At 37.4% G+C, this 21,871-nt stretch overlaps 1 protein-coding gene across 1 annotated transcript in view; it reads right to left on the minus strand.

Annotated features, from left to right (window-relative positions):
• The window catches only part of LOC122806322 (3-oxoacyl-[acyl-carrier-protein] reductase FabG-like), a 246,443-nt gene that overhangs the window by 205,501 nt on the left and 19,071 nt on the right, over positions 1 to 21,871 (minus strand). The window contains exon 3 of the mRNA XM_044076640.1: positions 2,050 to 2,228. Within this exon, the coding sequence (XP_043932575.1) occupies positions 2,050 to 2,228 (179 nt within the window). The remainder of the gene's footprint in view (positions 1 to 2,049; positions 2,229 to 21,871) is intronic.

Raw genomic sequence — 21,871 nt, forward strand, 5'->3', positions numbered from 1 at the left:
GGATCATTTCTCCCTGGGCCTCCATTGAAAATTGGCTTTGTTCCAAGTTGGACGTTCCTAGAAAACAAATGTTAAATAAATAAACAAATAAATAAAATGTCCACAGTAAAAATGGAAATAATTGTTTCTAATAAGGAGTCCTCATTTTACTGTACACAATTAAATTTATGTGCATGTATCATAGGTTGTGCTTGGATATGTTGTAGATGAATACAGTAGGAATAAATTTCCCTATTAACTCATTAGCATTTAAATGGTGTAGAATGTTACACCTCTAGCAGCCTATACACATCTTGCATTCCAGAGAATTTTCTGAAAAATAAAACTGAAAAGGATAAAATAAACAAAAGTAAATATTTTATTAACAATAAAAGCCATTACAACTCTATAAATTGCAATCCTATCAGTAAGAAGTATTCTTTGCAGTAATAATAGTCAGAGCATTCATAGTCTTTCGGTAAATACTATAGTATATTATAATGCATACAAACCCAAATTTATATTTTTGCTAAACTTTTTCAAACAGTTTTTCATATCTTCAAAGCTGGATAACCTAGACATATATTGCATGAAAACATGCGTAATTGTATAATTAGGAATATAAATAACACTGAATATTTCTGAAAAGATGTGCAACTTACACTACAAATATGAAAGACAGTTTTCTTCAACAACATCTAAGGTTTCACCTAATATCATGCAACAGTCTCTAAGTTACTTGTTTTTGAAGTATTACGTACTTAATGGAAATACTGTTTTTTATTTTCATAAATATTAACAAACTACAAGTAATATATCAGGTTATATTGTGAAATAAGTGGACATTGACAATTAACTTTCCTGTCTCCCACCATGGCATATCTCACCATACACCTCAATAACATGTGGGACTCTCTGTTATGAAGATAGGACCATAAATATGAACATATGAATAATAAGTAATAAACAGTGATTAATTTCTCTGTTGTAGGACATCCTAATTAACAAACTCAGTGTCAGTTTGTTAATAACTCCTTGCATGTTCTAATAATGCATATTATTATTAGCTGGAGAGTCACTTAGAAAATGAAGCCATGCCCAAAAAAGTCTGGATGACATAAGGAGCTATGGATGTCTACTAGAAGTATCCAAAAAGGCAATACCAACTTAAATGAGTTAATTATGCATAAGGTCAGCAGAAAGCAATACCACAGTAAGCAGTAAGAAAAACAATATACATTATTTAAGGAGTTAAAGGATCACTTATAATTGTGTTTTCTGAATCTTTGTTTTTCAACAGAAGCGTGTTTGCATGTACCTTCATGCATGCAAACATTATCCTATTAAACAACAAACATTTTTAAAATAATTAATGTAAAAAAGACATAACTTTGAAAACTTGCCCCTAAATATGGAAATAAACCTCTACTTGTCTTGCATTAATTAGCTGTGTAAATAGCATGCAATTATATTATTGGGTAAGTAGCTGCCAACTGGTCTTCATGTTAATGCTTACACAACTGTAAAGTAATTAGACAATTGCCAACATGTAACATTAACAGTTTGGTAAAATAAATGCATACACACCATCCTAGCTACCTAACCAACCACATTTTTTGCCAAGCTGTTAATGTAATAGATTAGCAAGTAACAAGAATTAGTGGCTACTCATCCAATGATGTAACTGGAAGATGCTTGCATGTCTAATTAATGCACATTCCACATTCGGGGGGGGGGGTGTTTTATAGATTTTTTTTTTATCTTTGACCTTTGTAAGAAATGAGTGTTTTCATGCATAAAGACACATGAGAACACTCTTTTGTTTAAAAACAGCTTTGGAAAAAAAATTATTTTGATGATTTTTAGAATCACAGCACAAATTTATATGGAAATCAAATAAAACACCAGTAGTTCAGTAGTTTATTTGTAATATATAAATGGATAAAACTAAGACCGAAATGATATAAAATATAGCATAATTTCTAAGACAGACAAAAATCACTATTTATTTAGTAATAGGTTTACAAGACATAATGAATACAACAAACTTACTGATAAAAAAACTCATACCTGACATTCGTTTTCATGATTGTGTCAAACTGCTTCAGGCTGGTGTTTTCAATTGTTGCATATCCAACTATTCCAGCGTTGTTAATCAGCACATCTAGCTGCCCAAACTTGGTAATACTTTCCTTTATTATATGCTCAACTACTGTTTCATCTGTTACATCACCAGGAACTAGGAAAATCTAAAGATTCAGGGAGTGGTATACAAATGAAAAACTAATTAAAAAATGTAGTCTTTGATTTTTTTTCAAGACAAAAACATTATTTTGTTTTTCTTGTTTAAAATCAGTAAAGCTCCAACCACTCTAGGGTTACAGTGTTTATGTAATAGTTGATGGTTCTAAGCTTTGGACTTGACAGAAATGTTGTATACCTTTCCTGGTCAAGCAATTTTCTCTTTTCGCTTCTTTCCACAGTGCTATCATTTTTCATCTAGTAGTGTTACATAGCTTTGATGTAAAGCATGGCCCTGTTTATCCTGTAAATTAAATATACAAAAAAAGTCAAGCTAAAGTCAGTTATGCAATAAAATACTTGCTGATGCTTCTTATGTGGTTGGTATACCATAGTTTTTAGATCGCCTGACGATGTACCTAGAAAATCCTATAAGTTATCACTTAATGGACTTTTCCACACGAAAATTAGTGTATACATATCAGCTGTTCCTGATTGTACAGAACATCCTTGATGTTTCTCATATTTTTGTCCAGGCTGTCAAAGTCTTAGATTTTCTTGTAATCACTGATGACTGGAGTCTGTCAATACTGTCAAACATTAGAGTTTCATACTTCTTATTGTTCTAAAAATGTATTTTGTTTCAAAATCTGTTCTATTACATTTTTAAGTTAATTAGAGTAGTATCCCTGATTTTAGGTTTTCTCCCCATTATTTTTAAATTTGTTCAGAATTCTTTTTTTTTTTTCAAAAGATCTTTTATTGATTTATAAAATGTGACAAAAAACAAAAATCAGGGTATAAAAAATAATGACATATAGGAGTTGAATAAATTAATACATCTTGTAAAATGTCTAACAACTCAAGAAGGTGAGGGCAAACAACATAAAACAATATATACAAATGGTAACCAAGAATCAAAATCTGAAATGAGACAGTAGTCAAAATGAGACAGTAAAATATGAGAGTAAATTAATCCTGAATGTGAAATATGACAATAAATTTGGAAACTAGTAATCAATATTAATAATGTAGAGGACCTTCTCTAAAGCTTTGTTATTTAAAATCCTTTTCTTAGGACTTTTCCACACAGATTTATTAGCAGAAATGTACATGTGAGCCATTGAACTAAAGGTTTTCCAATTTAATTTAGTACGATCAAGCCAATTTTTGGTAATGTACAATTTTATAAGCGAACAAATAAAAATAAGCACATGAGTATCCAACTTAGAGAGAAGCATTGTAGGAATGTGTAAAATTGCAATTTCCCATGATAAAGTGGATTTGTGGTATCCCATTTTCTGTAACCTTACTTTCAAGGAGGTCCAAAGTTTATGTGAGAAACTGCAAAACCAAAGAATATGTAAAAGGTCAGCTTTAGGAAAGGAGCAACAGGGGCAAGATGAAGACATGCTTGCATCAAATTTGTTAAGTTTGGATTTGTTCAGAATTCTTAAGCAAACAAGTTGAGAGGTATGAATAAGCATGTCTGTTGTAAATCCAGAATTATATACAAAAATAAGTCCGAGTACCTGCAGCTTTAAAAAAATAACTACAGCTGCTGTGTACTCTACTCCACTTAGAAGAGAAAATAAAAACAGTTATCAAGATGGTGGAAGATTTCCCCAAAGCCAGGAATAATAAAAGACAAAGCAAAGTCAAAAGATATTTAAAACATTTATAGACTCATTGTCAGGATGTCAACATTCACAAGCATTCTCACATAAAGATTAAAATATGTGCACACTACTAAAATGTAAAAAAGAAAACAAAAAAGTGACACAAACTGCATTCAATCTAATGCACTGTGCAAGTGTTGCAACATAAATGAACAACACATGCACAGTACATTTGTATTCCATCTCCACCGGTGGAAACCAGTAAAGAAAGACTACACAAACAAGAAAGATGGACATATGCCATTATTTAAACACATCAGCTGGGTTCTGTCGGTGCCTATATATATATAAAGCATCAAACTCTATTCCATACTTCTGCTCATTTTCTGATAAACCAACTTGGCATGACCCTTCCTAAAAGTAGGAATTCACAAATTACTATTTTCAATAAAATCAAAGGTCATACAGTCTATGAATTCAACTTTCTGTTTCCTCATCCCGCTCTGGTCTTTTCACCAGTCTATTTTTCACAACATATACATATACATGCTGCCATTCTTTATTCTTCTCCTCTTTCTCTCACCTATAATACTCACTCTCTCTAACCTATATTTTTTCCTTTTCCCCTTAGTATTTTTTACTTATCTTTCCTGCTTTATTCTTTTTCTTACCATTCTCTTCACTTCCTCTTTTCCTACCATCAGCATCTTAACTGTTTTTCAATAGTTTATATACTGTAATGAATACTCATTTTATATATTTTTCATATTATGTTTTATACTACACATTATTTTGTTTTCCTTGTAACTTGGTATAACTCCATCATTTCAGCGTTATAACATATCACAAAATTATATTGCATTTAATTATTTTAAATTGTGTTGTACAGCATTATAATTCTTTCTTTTTTTGCATTTATACTGCTATCTTTCATGACTCTCTATTGTTTTATAACTTCCAACAGGTGTTATCATTAATTGTAAATTGTATTTTTGTACTGGAGCTTTTCTCTCAGGACATCAACTGAAAACAAGAGTCTATTTAGGCCCAGTCAACTAACTTGGTAAACAAATGTGAATAAATAAACAATAAATAAATAAATGGTCATGGATTTATTAACTTACATTGTGGATGGTCAAAACACTGATATACCAGCCACCATGTAAGTTAATAAAAATAAATATATTTAGTAATGAGCAAAATGATTAAAAATATATCACAGTAATTTTCAATAAACAAACAGAGCTAAACCACTAGGGAAATGAAAACAATAATGAAGGATAGAAATCCAGTAGTTAGAAAAACTCTAACTGATCTAACTAATTAGTTATAATTTTCCTGTCTGACTAAAGAACAGTGTCCCTAATCAAAACTAAATTACTACAACAGAGCAAAGGCAGGCTTACAGTTCTTGGTAAGTGCTTTTGGGTATCCACTGCACAGTACACCTGTGAACAACTGGCAACTATAACTGACAACTGACTGCTAACTGTCTTCAGCAAGCTGTTTTATAGACTAGCCTAACTGCCGCAACTATTCCTGTTCTAATTTTCATTTCATATTTTGAAAATCAACCAATAGCTGTTTTCTAAAAAGTTCATTCCTGTCTTTCAGCTTCTGACAGTAACACATAGCAACTGTCAACATTCCAATGACATCATCTGCAGATCAGCTGAATGTGAGGCAGTTTGCCTTTAGAATCTTTCTTTACAAACATGCTCAGTTAGAAATGCAAAACGACAATGTTCAAGTCTTTAAAACATCCTGTACAAACAGATTATAAATCAACATGTAAGAACTTATTTACAATGTCATACCTAGTCCTGCTAGCATACAATACAAAGGTTAAAATGAAAGTATGTATAAAAACTCAGCAAGACATGCTAGCACAAATAACAGTGTCTAATTTATTCATACCCCCCATGACTCAAACACTGTTTTCAAGTGACCCTTGAAAAATGACTTGTGAAAAAAATGGCTCTGTCTGGGAATATCTACCCACTCCCCTCCTGGGTAATTCATTTGCATTGACATTATTAACCCCCACTGCAGTATTCTGCTCCTTCTCAGGAAGCTTGGCTGAGAACAGACCCCCACCCCACAATTTGATGCATCTACTTTCACAAAAAAATTCTTTACTATAATCTAGGATGGCTAACATGGGGGGGGGGGTCATTCAAAAATCTGTTTACATTTTTGGAATGCCTCTCCACAATCTGAGATCCACACTACCTTATCCAATTTATTTTTCCTAGCTGGGTCAGTAAGGGGTGCAGCCATTGCACCACAATTGGGCACAATGTTTCCATAGTACCCTGCTCTCCCCAGAAATGCTGTCAGTTGCTTTTTAGTAAGAAAGAACTGTCCATACTTGAATAGCTTCCACTTTGACAGGTTCTGGCTTAATATTAACCACCCCACTCTGTGTCTTAAGTAAGTGACTTCTGCCATACCCACCTGACATGTACTGGGTTTAATGGTCAGTCCTGTCCTTTTAAACTGGTCTGCAAATGCCAGTAGCATAGTCTTTAATGTAGAGTTTAACCTCTCTACAAAACCATTAGTCTGGGGATAGTAGGGGTGGTTTCTAAATGTTTCACCCCACAATGCTTCCACAAAGAAGTCAGCAGGTCTGAAATGAAGTTGACACCTCAATCAGTCAGTATGTCCCTCAGAAGATCTACCCTGCTGAAAACTTCTAGCAGAGCATTTGCTACCTTCTCTATATCAATGTCACCTGCAAAAGGATTATTAGGGAGTATAGTTAGAAGTGACAGATGGTAGACTGTAAGCACTACCAACTGCTGCACTACCTCACCTTCCAGCTCTTCCTTAGAAGTCCACATTCTATACAGCAAACCTTCCTTCTCTGCCTCAATATCCCCTTCACAAGGAATATCAAGGACTATAGCTAGAAGTGGCAGACAGTAGGCTCTAGGCTCTGCCAACTGTCATACTACCTCACTTTCCAGCCCTCTCCTAGGAGCCCACTTTCTGCACAGCAAACCTTCCTTCTCTGCCGCAATACCACCTGCACAAGGAATATTAGGGACCATAACTAGAAGTGGCAGATGGTAGGCTCTAGGCTCTAGCAACTGCTGTACTACCTCACCTTCCAGCCCTCCCTTAGGAGTCCACTTTCTATACAACAATTCTTTGTTCCTATATACAGACTCCCCTCTTCCTTGAGCTTTAGGTGCTTTTTTAGCCATCGCCCTCAAGCTTTGTAATATAGGGTCCATAAGCTGAGCCTGTCTCAGCTCTACATTTGTGACCCTTACAAGCTTCCCTTCTGCAGGAAGCTTAGTAACTTCTGACACCTGTACCTCACTGTCAATCTGGGTACTGTCACTCACCTCCATCCTTACAGTCACCATGTCCAAGGGAACATCAGTACCTCCCAGCAGCTGTGTCTCACTTTCAGACTTACTGCTATAGGGTAGCTCCATCTCTAAAACAGCTACCACGCCAATCCCAGCTTCAGGTATGAGATCTGTCTGGGTCTCTCCTAGGTTATTGGACCTACATGCCTGTCTCCAAGCTTGACTGCATGTCACTGCATGTACACAAGGTACTGCATCATCAGAGTCATTCCCTATATGGACCTCTGCAGTAATATCCTCAGATATACCTACCTGCTTGCTTCTACCCTCCCAGTCTTAATGAAACTTAGCAAAAGGTATTTGGAATGGGGTCCCTCTCTGACTGGCGTGGACTATCCAAGCAAGTTCTGCTCTTCTCTAACCACTGCAGGCCTCACAATGGTTATATCAGAAGCTGTGTCTCTCTTAGCAGTAACCTGTTTGCCATCTACTAAGATAGTATAATTTTTGCAGATAGTTTAGCATCCCAATTGTTTCTAAACAACTTACCACTGGCAGTTTGTCATCCCCACTTGCTGGCTCCCTCACCTTTTGTTTCTCACCTTACCTCAATGGACATTTGGCTGCTATGTGGCCCCACTGGTTACATTTGAAATATCTAATCCCTAACTGTGTCCTTGGACGAGTAGTTTGTATTATTACTAGTGTACTCTGTTGGAGTGGTTTAGACTGCCCCCATGGGTTCTTTTATGTCTATGAGCAGCACTGGGTATCCATTTCTTATGCATTGGTGCTCTGCTTGCTAAGTAGAGATCCTCTTTTTTACCCACCTCCTCTGCAGAGTTACATTCTCTGTCTGCTAACCAGATTCTCATCTCATCAGGCAAAGTACTGATCACTTGTTCCCTCACCAAAAGGTCTGCCAGTCCCCCAAAACTAGTGACCTGACAACCACTCACCCAGTTGTGAAAATAAGTACTTAAGTCAGAAATATAATCATGTACACTTTCATCTACCTTGCGTCTGTGTTCACAAAAGTTTTTTTTTCTATAAGCTTCAGGTGTTGGTGTAAAACAATCTAGAAGACAGTTATTAACTTTAACATAATTCAAACAATCTACATCAGACAATTTTGACATGGCCTGAACAGCTTTATCATGGAGCAAGGGAGTCAGGAGCCAAACCCAGAGCTCATGGTCAACATCATACTGTCTACATACCATCTCAAATATATGAATAAAACTATCAAAGTCATCCCTATTCCTGTACTGAGGAAAAAGTTAACTGACCTTTTCAGCTTCTGGGATCTAATTATTCCCTTCCCCCATTACCTCCATGACCCTGTCTAAGGGCAAGAAGCTCCACTTCATGCCAGCTCTGTCTTTCGTTTTCCTCGGCTTCTAAATGTTTGACTTCCAGTCATTGGGCTTCTAGGTGCAGTCTCTCTGCTGATTCCAGTTCAAGACATTTGGCCTCCAGTTCATATTGACACTGCTTATTCTAAACCTCCAGTTCATATTGATCATATTGAGACTGTTTCTCCTCAGCCTCCAGTTCATATTGATGCTGCTTCTCCTCTGCTTCTAAACATCACATTATTGCCTCAGTCTCCAGTCATTTGGCCTCCAGGTGCAGTCTCTCTAATACCAGATGGATTTTCAGGTCCTCTGAAGAAAATGTGGACTGTCCTGTCTTGACAGGCTGTACATCCCCAAAACCAAACTGGATATCCTCCAAATGTCTGGTCTGAGCTGAAGCTGCAACTAAGGCTAAAATCATTGCTTTCTTAGTCAGGCTGACATGCACCAGTCCTCTGTCTTCATACTCCTTAGCCAACCGGTTCTTTGTCAGTTTACTATAGTCTTCTGCTGACATCTTGGCTCCTGTCCCTTACTGACTAACTAAAAATAAATAAAACTGTGGTAGACTGAGATTCTGTATGTTTATTTTGTGGCTGTCAAGAGGGCACACCTTAATGACAGCTACAGGCTATTGAGATCCATTACAAAATCCCACACCACTGGCACTAATTAATTTGATGTCCAGATAATATTCCACTGAACTGCCACCAAATAATGTGATGTCCCTTACTATCCTGGGTCAGTAACTAAGGAGCTTCAATCCTCACTGCTGACTCCAACGTGAGACTGTCACTTAAGCAGGAGTAATATTTCATAATTTTCCCTAAGAGCACAACAGGAACATGCTGTATAGCCCGTATAGACTGTATACTTTTGTACACCCCTAATGAAACTCCTTATTACACACTTCAGAGCAACATGTCCCAGTTTAAAACCTCTAATACACTCACACTTAAATAAATTAAATCTCACATAACCAAACACTTCTGGGAAAGCCTGAGACAGATTTCCAGCCATGTTCCTTCCCCAAAATAACACAGTAATGCTGCCACCAATCAGAGTGTCTTCATGCCCTTCTAAAGGGGTGTCCAATTATGAAAATTAAATATTAAAACAAATAGTAACAACTGACCTAAACAGCCAGGCTTTCAGAGTGGCCCTAGGAATTATCAAAGCAAGTATAGACACTCTCAAATCACTAAAGAAAATACTGATTGACCACTCACAATGTAAGTTAATAAAAACATATTTAATAATGAGAAAAATGATTAAAGTATAAAACAGCAATTTCCAATAAACCAACAGAGCTCAATCACCAGGAAAATGAAATCAATATTGAAGGATATAAATCCAACATTTAGAAAAACTCTAAATGATCTAACTAATTAGTTATAATTTTCCTATCTGACTAAAGAGCATTGTCCCTGATCTAAACTAAATTACTTCTACTTCTTCTTCTTTCAGCTGCTCCCATTAGAGGTCACCACAGCGGATCATCTGTTTCCATTTCTTCCTGTCTTCTGCATCTTGCTCTGTCACACCAACCACATGTATGTCCTCTCTCACCACATTCATAAACCTTATCTTAGGCCTTCCTCTTTTCATGTTACCTGGCAGCTTCATCCTTAGCATCTTTTTCACAATATACTCTGCATCCCTCCTCAGCACATGTCCAAACCAATGTAATCTTGCCTCTCTGGCTTCGTCTCCAAATCTTCCAACCTGGGCTGACTCTCTAATATACTTAATCCTAATCCTGTCCACCCTTGTCACACCCAGTGCAAATCTTAACATCAGAAGAATGTAGAGCCCCAGACATCACAGACACGCAGGTGAAAACAGCCCTATCCAAAGCCAAAAACACAGCATCAATGAGACCGGATGGTATCCCAGGCTGCGTCTTACACAAGCTCCAAAATGAACTAAACCCTCACCTAAATTCACTGTTCAAACTCAGCCTTACCACAGGCTATGTACCCAAGGAATGGCGTACAGCAACAGTTATCCCGCTTCACAAAGGTTGTGCCACAACAGATCCTGGGAACTATCGCCCTATAAGCCTGACTAGCCTGGTCTGCAAAGCTATGGAGCGCATCATCATGGAACTCATAAACAAAGACATTGGGTACCTCCAGACACTGGACCCTAACCAATTCAGCTTTGTTAAAGGCAGATCCTGCCTCCTAAACCTAGTTGACTTTTTGAAACAGTTACCAAGGTCATAGATGAGGGAAAGGTAGTCCACACAGCCTACCTGGACCTCGCTAAGGCCTTCGACAATATTCCCCACTCTTTCATTATAGATAAGCTCACCAGCTTGAACATTAACCCCTATGTCATGAGATGGGTTGCCAACTGGCTCACGGATAGAACTCACATGGTCAGAGTTGCGGGTGCCATGTCCAACTCTAAACCAGTTACAAGTGGTGTCCCATAGGGCTCAGTCCTGGGACCCCTCCTGTTCGATATATACTTCTCTGAGGTACAGGCAAGCACGGGAAAACTATGGCTGACCAAGTTCACTGATGACTGCAAACTGGGGTCCATAATCGATTCTCTGGCTGACACAGGCATCCTCCAGAAGGGTCTCACAGAGACAAATACCTGGTGTCAGAACCATGGCCTCAAGCTAAATGCCAAAAAGTGCATAGTCATCCCCTTTGGGAAAAACAAAGTGCCCACGAATTATCACATAGGTGGTAATCCACTAAGTACGGAAGATGTAATTAGGGATCTGGGGACCCAGGTAGATAGCAACCTCTCCTTTGATAATCACATTGCCAAGGTGGTTAGAAAATCCTTCTATGTAGCCCACCTAATCACGAAAGGGTTCACGTCTAGATCAAGAGAGGTCATCATGCCCCTCTACTCATCACTCATTAGGCCCATAATAGAGTACAATGCCCCATTTGGAATGTACCTTACTCGACACCTGCAACAGCTGGAAAGACCACAGAAGTACCTCACCAAGAGGATCATGGGCCTCAAACAGATGTCCTATGCAGCTCGACTAAAGAAACTCCAGCTCTACTTGGTTGCTTACTGCCTGCTCAGAGGAGATCTCTGCCTGATGTACAAGGCCATGTCCAACCCGGAATTAATGGACATGCTCCACCACAAGAAAACCAAATCTCTTAGAGCCACATGCTCCAGCGAGTTAAACCTCAGCACAACAATAAACATGACATGCTGGAGGGACAGATTCCTGTCCCAGAGACTTCCCTCACACTGGAATAGAATCCCAATTTATGTTAGGCAGAGCCCCTCACTGACTCCCTTCAAGAGAAATCTTGATGAGTGGATGGGAAATCGTAAATTTGCCCCTAGGATCACTTCAATGGCCCTGCTAGACAGAGGCACAGGAAACTAATTTAAAAGGGAGGTGAAAGCCAACACATTCTGGCTAGGCTTATAAATGCCTTGGGCAGATAGCCTAGTACCTACCTATGAACCTATAACTCTGCCATGTGTAGCTCTGTCTGCTGCCTTTTTGTCAATGCCACTGTCTCCAACCCATATAACATAGCTGGTCTCACTATCCTCTTGTAGACCTTCCCTGTCACTCTTACTGGTACATGTCTGTCACAAATCACTCCTGACACTCTTCTCCACCCACTTCATCCTGCCTGTACTCTCTTCTTCACCTTTCTTCCACACTCACTAAATTACTACAACAGAGGAAAGGCAGGCTTACAGTTCTTGGTGAGTCCTTTTGAGTATCCACTGCACAGTACATCTGTGAACAACTCACAACTGGCAACTATAATTGACAACTGACTGTTAACTGCCTTCTGCAGGCTCTTTTATATACTAGCCTAACTGTCACAACTATTCCAGTTCTAATTTTCATTTCATATTTTGAAAATCAACCAACAGCTGTTTTCTAAAAATTCCTTTCTGTCTTTGAGCTTCTGACAGTAACACATAGCAACTGTCAACATTCTGATGACATCATCTGCAGATCAGCTGAATGTGAGACAATTTGGCAATAGAATGTTTCATCACACACATGCACAGTTAAAAATGCAAGTCTTTAAAATGTTCTGTACAAACAGATTATAAAATCAACATGTAAGAACTTATTTACATCATAGCTAGTCATGCTAGCATACAATACAAAGGTTAAACTGAAATTATGTACAAAAACTCAGCTAGACATGCTAGCACAAATAACAGTGTCTAATTTCTTCACACATTGTATAGCTTTTGGCTATATAATACTGACATGTAAAAAGGTACGCAATTACTTTTCCTTAAATAATTACATCAGCCTTCTGATCAAACCACATCAACTACAGGCAAAATCTTCTGTCACTTACACCCAGTTGTGGATTATTGGTTAATTATACAATAAAACTTTATTAGTATTCAACACCATGCACACTGGTTTGACTCAGTAATCAGCTTGTCTACTGTAAATCAATCATTGCTAATGGAAACAAGTTTGGTATACTGAAGCAAGACTATCATTCAGTCCATTAAAATATGAAAGATAATTAAATCTCCATTATAAACCTAACAACAAACTTATCACACTCCCCAACATCCACATGCAGTGAACACTGTTAAAAATGCAAACAGAGATATCACCTTGATAATTATTGATTTCAGTGCAGTTAGGGGATTGTGAACAAGATCAGACAGTTTTGGATTCCCAGACAGCACTGATGGCAGTAAATGCATTAACCAGTTATACAAAAGAAGACTTCAGTAAATGTAAATTTTACAGAAATAAATGGTTCCTATACCTGTTTGAAGATGGAGCTAAGATCCTTAAGAGAACAAACAGTAAGGAAAGGATACAAACATTTGACTGCTTTTTAAATGTTACAGAAGTGGTTATAACAGTGGATGGTGATTCTTCTTCTTCTTCTTTTGGCTTTTCCCAGTTAGGGGTCGCCACAGCTGATCACCTGTCCACTCATGGTTGGAAGTGGAGTTTTATGGTGCTGAGTTGCCAGCCCGGCACCTAACCTTCCACAGAAGGCACACACATGCACACACTCACTCCTAGGACCAATTTAGAGTGTCCAATCCACCTACAGCATGTCTTTGGGATGTGGGAGGAAACCGGAGCACCCGGAGGAAACCCACGCGACCACAGGGAGGACATGCAGACTCCACACAGAAGGCACCCCAGCCAAGGATCAAACCAGACAACCTCTTGCTGTGAGGTGGCAATGCTAACCACTGCATCTGCCCACAACAGTGGATGGTGATTCTAAAAAGGTTAATTGTACACTAGGAAGTCCATCGTACTTGTTGATATCCCCATGAACAGAAAAAAAATGTCCATGGAGATCTCACATCTGGTTGTTACTGATTTCATTACAGTTAAGGAAATGTGGAGAAAAAATGGACAGTTTCCAGTCCCCAAACTGCACTGAAAATAGTAACACAGTAGGAGTTTCAGCAGAAGAAGAGTGTATCAAGGATAAATATTTAGAAAAATAAATGTGCATGTCTGAAGATGCAATTAAGCTCAGGAATGTACATAGCAAAGGATTGAAAATCATGACACCTGATGGGCCCGACTGTAAGTTTAATAACCTTCTGTGCAAATCCAGTAATCCATTTCATATTACAATTAGGTAGTTTGATCATTCTGCTAACTCATCTACAACTTTCTGATTTCAATGATTGGTTTTAACTGCTGATTTATGCATTCTACCACAAAAGTGTGCAGTTTACTTCACAAAATGGTGACTGAAAATGAGGATGTGTATAATGAGCTGAGACCTGTACTAGCATAACCAGAACTATTGTCAGAGCTAATGAAAACAGTGGCCATCGACGTCCAACAAATAAAGGTAATAACAGTTAATAATTAAGTATTAGCTTCAAAATATAAATTCATCAATATCCTAGCAGCAAAGTATCCTAAATCAACAACAGGCTGTTATGGCCACTTATTTAAGTCATGTTCAGGATCTCCAGGTTCACGCTTAGTGACTGGAAGTAAAATCTGAGGATCTGGAAATCTCTACCAAAAGAAACAATCTTAGAATACTAGGGTTTACTGAAAACATAGTGGGACTCAACCCCAATGGATTCAGCAAGTAAGAAGGCTGTAGAGTAAATTACAAGAAATTAAATGCATGCCAGTAACTGACATAGTATATAGACTAAACCTCAGAAACAGACTTTTGAATTTGTTGCAAGACTTTATTTTAACTTGAAAATGACAGAGAAGCAATTCTGCACAAAGCCATAGAGTCAGGTGGATCTCAAAGCTGCTGGTCTTCAGGTCCAAATAAATCCTGACTATAGTGTCGCCCTATATACAAAAAAAAAAAACAAATGGTGCCTTATCTAAAAAATTGTCAAGAGTTTGGATTTTTGTCTGTCTTTGTTTTTCTATATCCTTTTTGCTTAACAAAGAATGATCACCAAGTCCAGCTTTACTATCCCCAGGATGTGAATCAGTTTCCGACAAATGCAGACCATACAAACAGCCACCTACTCAGTAAAAATGAGAAGCAACCATCTTCAGCTCACCCAATAAACTTCCCATATAGAAAAAGAGTAGGAAAACCAGCAACAAACTTGAAGAGCATAAGCCGACTAAAATGACAACTTCTAAGCAAAACTTGTTTAATGTCTCCTGGCAAGATTTCAATGGATTTGAATCTTTAGCCAACTTTACACCAGACAATAATGGCAATTGTTCTATGGAAATGGCATTTTGGCCTACGAAATTTCAGTAAACTTAAACAATAGACTAGTGCTGGTAAGAAATTGCTTCTGTCCCTGGTGTCCCTGGTGACTACTCAGCCAGTTGTGTATCAGAACCTTGAAATGTGACTTATTTGTTGCAAACAGGGAAATATCCGACATGAAGAGTTGTGTCTTTGCTTTTTCTTGCCTGTATACTATATATGCCAATATGATATCCACATAATTCAACAATGTGCTTCTAATGTATAAAAATGTATAATTCTGAATATCTTTATGTGTACAATTGATAATGTCAATATTTGGGTTAATAGCAAAGATATTAGATTACAAGCCTGGTATATATCTTTTTGGGTGTGATTTATCTTCCTTTGCAATGTAACTGATGGTTATAGTTCTCTCCTTGTGTCAGGTTATAGTGATGGCCCTTAGCAGCTATCTCATGATGCCGTTACATGTCACACTAGTGCATCCATTTATAAGGCAGATGCATGGCCTGTGGGAGGTCATATCTCAACTTCTAAGCACAAGAAGTCTGTACAAAGCCTAAAATAATGGGGGGGGGGGGTCAAAGGCCCAAAAACAGGGATAGATTTTAAATATTACTCTGGTAAACTTAGAGTATCACTAGAACATCAGTTACTTTTTGTTAGCATATATTTTCTGAAGGATATAAAATGTGAAACTCAAATGCATGTCATTATTTAGTGACTTCATTCCTCAGTGATTTACTAGAAAAACAGAAATTTGGGGGCAACAGACAAAAATATGAGGCAAAAATCTGAACATTCTGCGAAAACCTGGCAGGTTGAGAGGTATGTGTGAAATCTCTCTATCTTGCTCTCTCTCATCAAATCGTAATCTATCAAACACTGCCTTAACTATTATATTATTTCTTGCATTCCTATTTCCACCTCTTTACTTTCACTTTCATGTCTTTCTAACACATGAGCTGCTGCTGGGCCTATTCCTTACTTCCCTCTTTATCATCTTTGCATGCAAAATCTTAATCGGAAGAGCTGTGATTTTTAACATACCAGATTATAGGAATTTAGAGACTCACTTTTACAAACCATTCAGGTCTTTCTGTGATAGATATTGAGGTATGGTCAATATTGTCAAATATGATATATAGGAATGCTCAGTTTGTTTACAGTTTTAAGCAGACTGTTGGTTCTAAAAGAAATGTTTACTGTTCACATTTATAACAGTTTTATGCCAATACTAAGTTAATAGGTATAATGTAGATAAATGTTAATGAAACAGCTACAACAGTAAATTGTATCCTAAATATATAATTGCAGCGATTGCAATAGGGTGATTTTTTTAGGGCCTCAGCCTCTCATCTTATGATATGAGTGAACTGCGATCTAGGGATTGTAATGTACTAGGTGAACTGTTTTCCTTTGGCTGCTCATGGCCACAACCATCCATAGCCTATAACCTCTTTTGGAAACTTTTACACTCTCCATTCCTATACATCTTAGCTTTTATGACAGCTTATATTCTATCCGACCTGTTTAACATGTAAAATATTTAACAATACTGACACTCAACAGCTGTCAGAAAGATGCCATAAAATGCCCTTCAACAGACAAGTATTGTTTAAACTGCTCCAGACGTGACTTTCATGATACTAAATTAATTTCATGGAATGTTAAGGATGTCTTTGTTGTTATTAAAACCAAAGCCATCATTAATAATTTAACAAATGTAATGTCCATATAATATTTTTACAAGAAACCAAGCTCAACCATAAATCTGAAGTAAAACTATTATTAGATGGAAGAGATACAGTTGTTTGCCTGTGTATCATATTCAAAGAGAGATGTAATTCCCGTTCCCTGTCCAGGTCCATCCAGGTCAGAGTCAAAGATAGCCTGTGATGTTGGATTGTCACTTTGATTTCTTCAACACAGGCTAAAATAACAGTTTCCAATTTATACAGCTGTAATGAAGGTGACACCAAACAACTACAAAACATTTGCAAATCTATAGAAAAGTACATAAACCATGCAATTTACTTAGGATTTTATGATTTTAGGGTAGGGATGGAGTCTAGTTTTAGACTCTAGAGGAGTTCTTTTACCTAAAGTATGAGAGGAAATTCAATGACTGATAGTGTACAATTAATTGATTCTTGTGGGCTCTCCCAACAAAGAGTCAAGGTTACACATATAATATGTTAGGGATATACCTAACCACTTGGATTTTTGGTTGATTAACAATTCCTTTTGAAACAAAGTATAACAAACTTCAATTAATGCAGAAGCACATGCAGTGATTACCCTAACCTACCCCAACATGGCTGCACTCTACCCAGCTTAGCAGTAGGAATTTGATCCATTATTCCTATTAAAAGTGATAGAAAATATGTTATTCTTAGCAAGGAAGATTAATGGCACAGAGAACTCAGATCTACTGCCAGAAGCACAAGTAGATAATGCAAAGGCCAGAGATAATGCATTGGCCGGCGGTCAGGATCGAACCTTGTACCTTGTGCATGGGAGGTGAATACTCTCTCCCTCTCAGGGCAAAAAAAATATACACCTTCAATCTGTAAATCTCCTGCCCATGGTGAGAATCAAACCTTGCACTTTGTGATTGAAAGGCATACACCTTAACCACTGCACCACTTGGCTTTGCAGGTGGAAATGACTTTAAAAAAGGTGATTTCAGCTTCATGATTCTCCATGCATATCAGTCTAGTCAGACTTATGGGTCATTAGTTTACAGGATCTATTGATGGCCCACCTCTGTGCAAAGGGATGACTGTTGCTGTCCTCTACTCTACTGGAGCAAAGCCTGCATAGAGACTCTTGTTAAATAGAGAACTAAATTGGTGTGCTACGGAAAGCATTGTTGATAGCTGGGATTAAAAAAAAAAAAAAAAAAACAAATGTAAACCTAATTACTTGGAAATTGAAATCAGGGAATCAGTCACTTCATGAGCAGAAACTTGAAAAGTTAGCAAACAATTTAGATAATTTAGAAAAATAGAGATGCAATAGTAAATACCTGCTGTGCGAAATAGCATGAAGCAAGAATATAAACATGCTAAGTATTAGCAAATACATTATAAATGGGAGTGATACAAATTATGTTACTGGGTAAATGCTGTACATCCAACAAACTGCAAAGAGTTTGCTAACGAAATACATATCCCAGCACTTAAAGGTGCACTAGGAAATCTTACAGCTGCAAGCACTCTTGTTATCCTGTATATGCATTGATTCTATCTCTTAAATAGCAAATGCTGCATGTATATCTGTTTTTTAATAGCAATTGTCATGTGTATGTATTTATATTTTGATGTTATGCAACACAGATGGCATTTTGTCTTTCTAACTTGTCTGCCTTCCTTATGAATATTTTATGTTGCAAAATTTTGTCTTACATATTGTTATGGAAAAATATATCTTTTTTTCGGAGTACAGCTTTATTTTTTGTTCTTATCATCTGAAGATTTCTGCCCCAGGACATCATTAAAAATTGAACCATACAGCTATATTTCTGGTTAAAATGTAAAAGAAATAATAAATGAACAAATACATTGTTTGCCACAGTTTTTGGTACATATTTTGCATGTCAACCATAGATTAGAAGATGTTTACATTCGTGAGATGGGTTTGCTTCCTTAAAGCCTGATATACAAACCCACATTTATGAGTGAACCCAGTGAACATAAATCAGGATATGGAGGTCCACAGAGTACTTGTGTAATTTTACTAAGGGTGTCATAGATGTGCTGTAGGGCCTTTATGCACTACATCGCACGTCTTGTTTCCTAGTGCTGCCCCACCTATTCACACTATATTCTGACTCAAACCCAATTAGATAACTGTTATGCACACTAAAACCCTCACCTGCATACTGCATTTACTGCTAATTGTCATTTTGCCTTGTATGCTTTTTCTGGACATCATCCTTTGGTATAACTGAGCTAGTTATTGGGTCACTGCCTGAATGCATGTACTGCCACTCATTTTATTGCTCGACTGCCTGACTATATTGTGTACGCTGTGTATGATCTTCTCCCCAGCCCATGCCCTTGACTTATTATGCATTGTTTGACTGATGATTTGATAACAAATATGCATTTTTTATTTTACTTAGGTTTTTCAGCTCGGTGGGTTGAGCGCATTGTCTCTTGTAGAGAAACCATAAAAATGGCTTCAGGATGGACACGACTATGGAAGTAAAGTATACCAAATTTATTGTAAATCAGCATTAAACATTAGTGCTTTCATCCATCCAAAATCAATGGACTTTTGCAGACAAAATCAAATTAACAACAACACATTATATAGTCTTACTCAAATTAAACCACTTCTGTCAGACCCAGGACAGGCACCCCCTCACCCCTGCCCATTTTTAAATAGAGCTTTCACTTATTTACCATAGTTTCAAGAAAGTTAGGTGGTGTCCATTTGGCTTTTTCATAATATAGTGATGCTCCCAGTGAGGTAAGTTTGTAACAAATCAGCAGATGCTATTAGAGATATTCTGGAGTGTGGCAATGTTGTTCACAGAGGCAGAAGCAAATATTGAGAGTTCATATTCAAGCTGAGAAAGGAGAAGAGGCATATACACATACACACACACACACACACACACACACACACACACACACACACACACACATGACATTCATCTTTAGGGTTGCTCTAGCTGGTTGGGATATAAAAGGGGAGATCTTTTGGCCCAGAAGAGGAGTGGGTTTATTTTGGTTCTCACTATCTGTGTGGAAATGGAAGTTTAGTGACTAATCAAGCCACAGTCCTAGATATTTGAAGCTGGAGGTTGTCTTTATGGAATTGTTGTGTTTGTCAAACATATTTAAAGAGTTAGATGTTTGGTGAATTTTCTGTGGAGTTGCAAAAAGCATAGTTTTGGTATTGGGGGGGGGTTGAGAAGTAGTTTATGGTTTATGAGCCATTGGTGGAGCTCATCTAAGTCTGACTGGTGTTGGCAATGAATGGTAGTGTGAAAGTGGCCTGATCAGAAGATAACCATGCATAGAGGATAAGTGGAATATGGGGGAGGTCATAAGGAAGTTTGTTAATGAATATGGAGAAGAGGAGGGAGCAAGAATGGATCCTTGTGGTACACTTTTGTTAGGTGTATATTCTGATTGGAATGATCCAGTTTTAACTCTGAAATGTCTGTTATTGAGGAAATTTATAAATGAGGGAACAGTGGCTGAACTAATACCAATTTCAATTATTTATTTATTTATTTTTCTTTGAGAAAACATGTGTCAAAGAAGTCAAATGCCTTTGTCAGGCTGTCTAATCTATAAATATGGCACCTGTAAGGACACCACTATCAGAGTTTAACAGGATGTCATCAGTTAGTGACCAATGTGTTATCATAGTACTTCATCAAGGCCAAAATCCATGTTGTTTGCAGGTGGTACTGCTGGATATCGAGGAAAAGTTGGCTGTAGACTAACTTTTCAAGAAGTTGCCTATAATTGGGAAGATGGATATTGATTGGAAGTGAAATGTATGTTTTGGGTTGATTTGCTTTTGGAAGGATTTAATTTGAGCAGTTTTCCAAATCTGTAGCTTGATGTTTTGTGTGAGACATAAATTATATTTGTGGATGACAGGAAGACATAGATGCTCTCTGCAGCAAAATATGAACTGGGGTTTATGATGCCAGAACCAGGAGGCATATCAGTGGAAATATATTTAAGTAGAATAGCAATTTCTTTGGGATGTATGCATTTAAAGAGGAAGTAGGAATGAATGGTTGTGAAGTGGGCAATGCATGATCTGTGTGAGGTGTGAAGTTTATTGATGGGAGACTGCTAAATTCTTTAATGAAATCTGGAGAAAGTTTTGCTGTATCATATTGAATGGTGTTTGTACACAGGGTATCATAAGGAGATTTTCTTCCTGTAAGTAGATTAACCTCTTTTCAAAAGTGTTTGGGGGAATGAAAGAGGGTAGTTTGTTTCTTTGTTTGGAGATTTAATTTGTGCCTTCTGATGGACTTCTTGGCTAGGTTAAGCAAGACTATAAAAGAGGTGTGGTTGTCACATGTACGTGTGTGGGGGGGGGGTCTGTTTTGATTTATGCCATTTTTCATTCCTTACAGTTAAAAGATGCTTTAGTTCAGTGGATAGCCATTCAGTTTTGGTGGGTTTATAAAGTCTGTGGATACGTGGAAAGAATTTGTCTTGTAGCTGGCGTAGAAAGTTGTTTAGACTTACAGCTGCTGTATTAGGGTCATTTAAGAATATGGTTCCAGTTGTGGGCTTTGATGATGTTTCTAGGTTTGTCTATATTTGTGCACCTTTTGAAGGCTTTTAATAAGGGTGGTAGTTTTATAGGATGGATGACAACTGTAAAGATGATTGGGCAGTGGTCGCTTAATGAGAGTAGCAGAATGTTTATGGTGCCGATGGAGTTTGGTATGTTTGTAATAATCAAGTTGAGTGTGGAGTGTTTGGAGGACCTGAGGTTAGGTCTTGTTGGTTATTTTATGAGGTGAAGGAGAAATAGGTCTGGTAGGAAAGTATCCATGTCAGATGAAAGAAGGCCAAGATAATTAAGATCGAAGTCCCCTTAGAATGATTATGTTATTACTTGTGGGACAATTAAAACCAAAAAACACAACTTCTAGAAGGCCAAACTCAAAAACAAGAATCCTTTAATGTTATGTT

The sequence above is a fragment of the Protopterus annectens genome, chromosome 7.part0 (genome assembly GCF_019279795.1).
Source record: "Protopterus annectens isolate FY-2018-M chromosome 7.part0, PAN1.0, whole genome shotgun sequence".
Taxonomy (NCBI): domain Eukaryota; kingdom Metazoa; phylum Chordata; order Ceratodontiformes; family Protopteridae; genus Protopterus; species Protopterus annectens.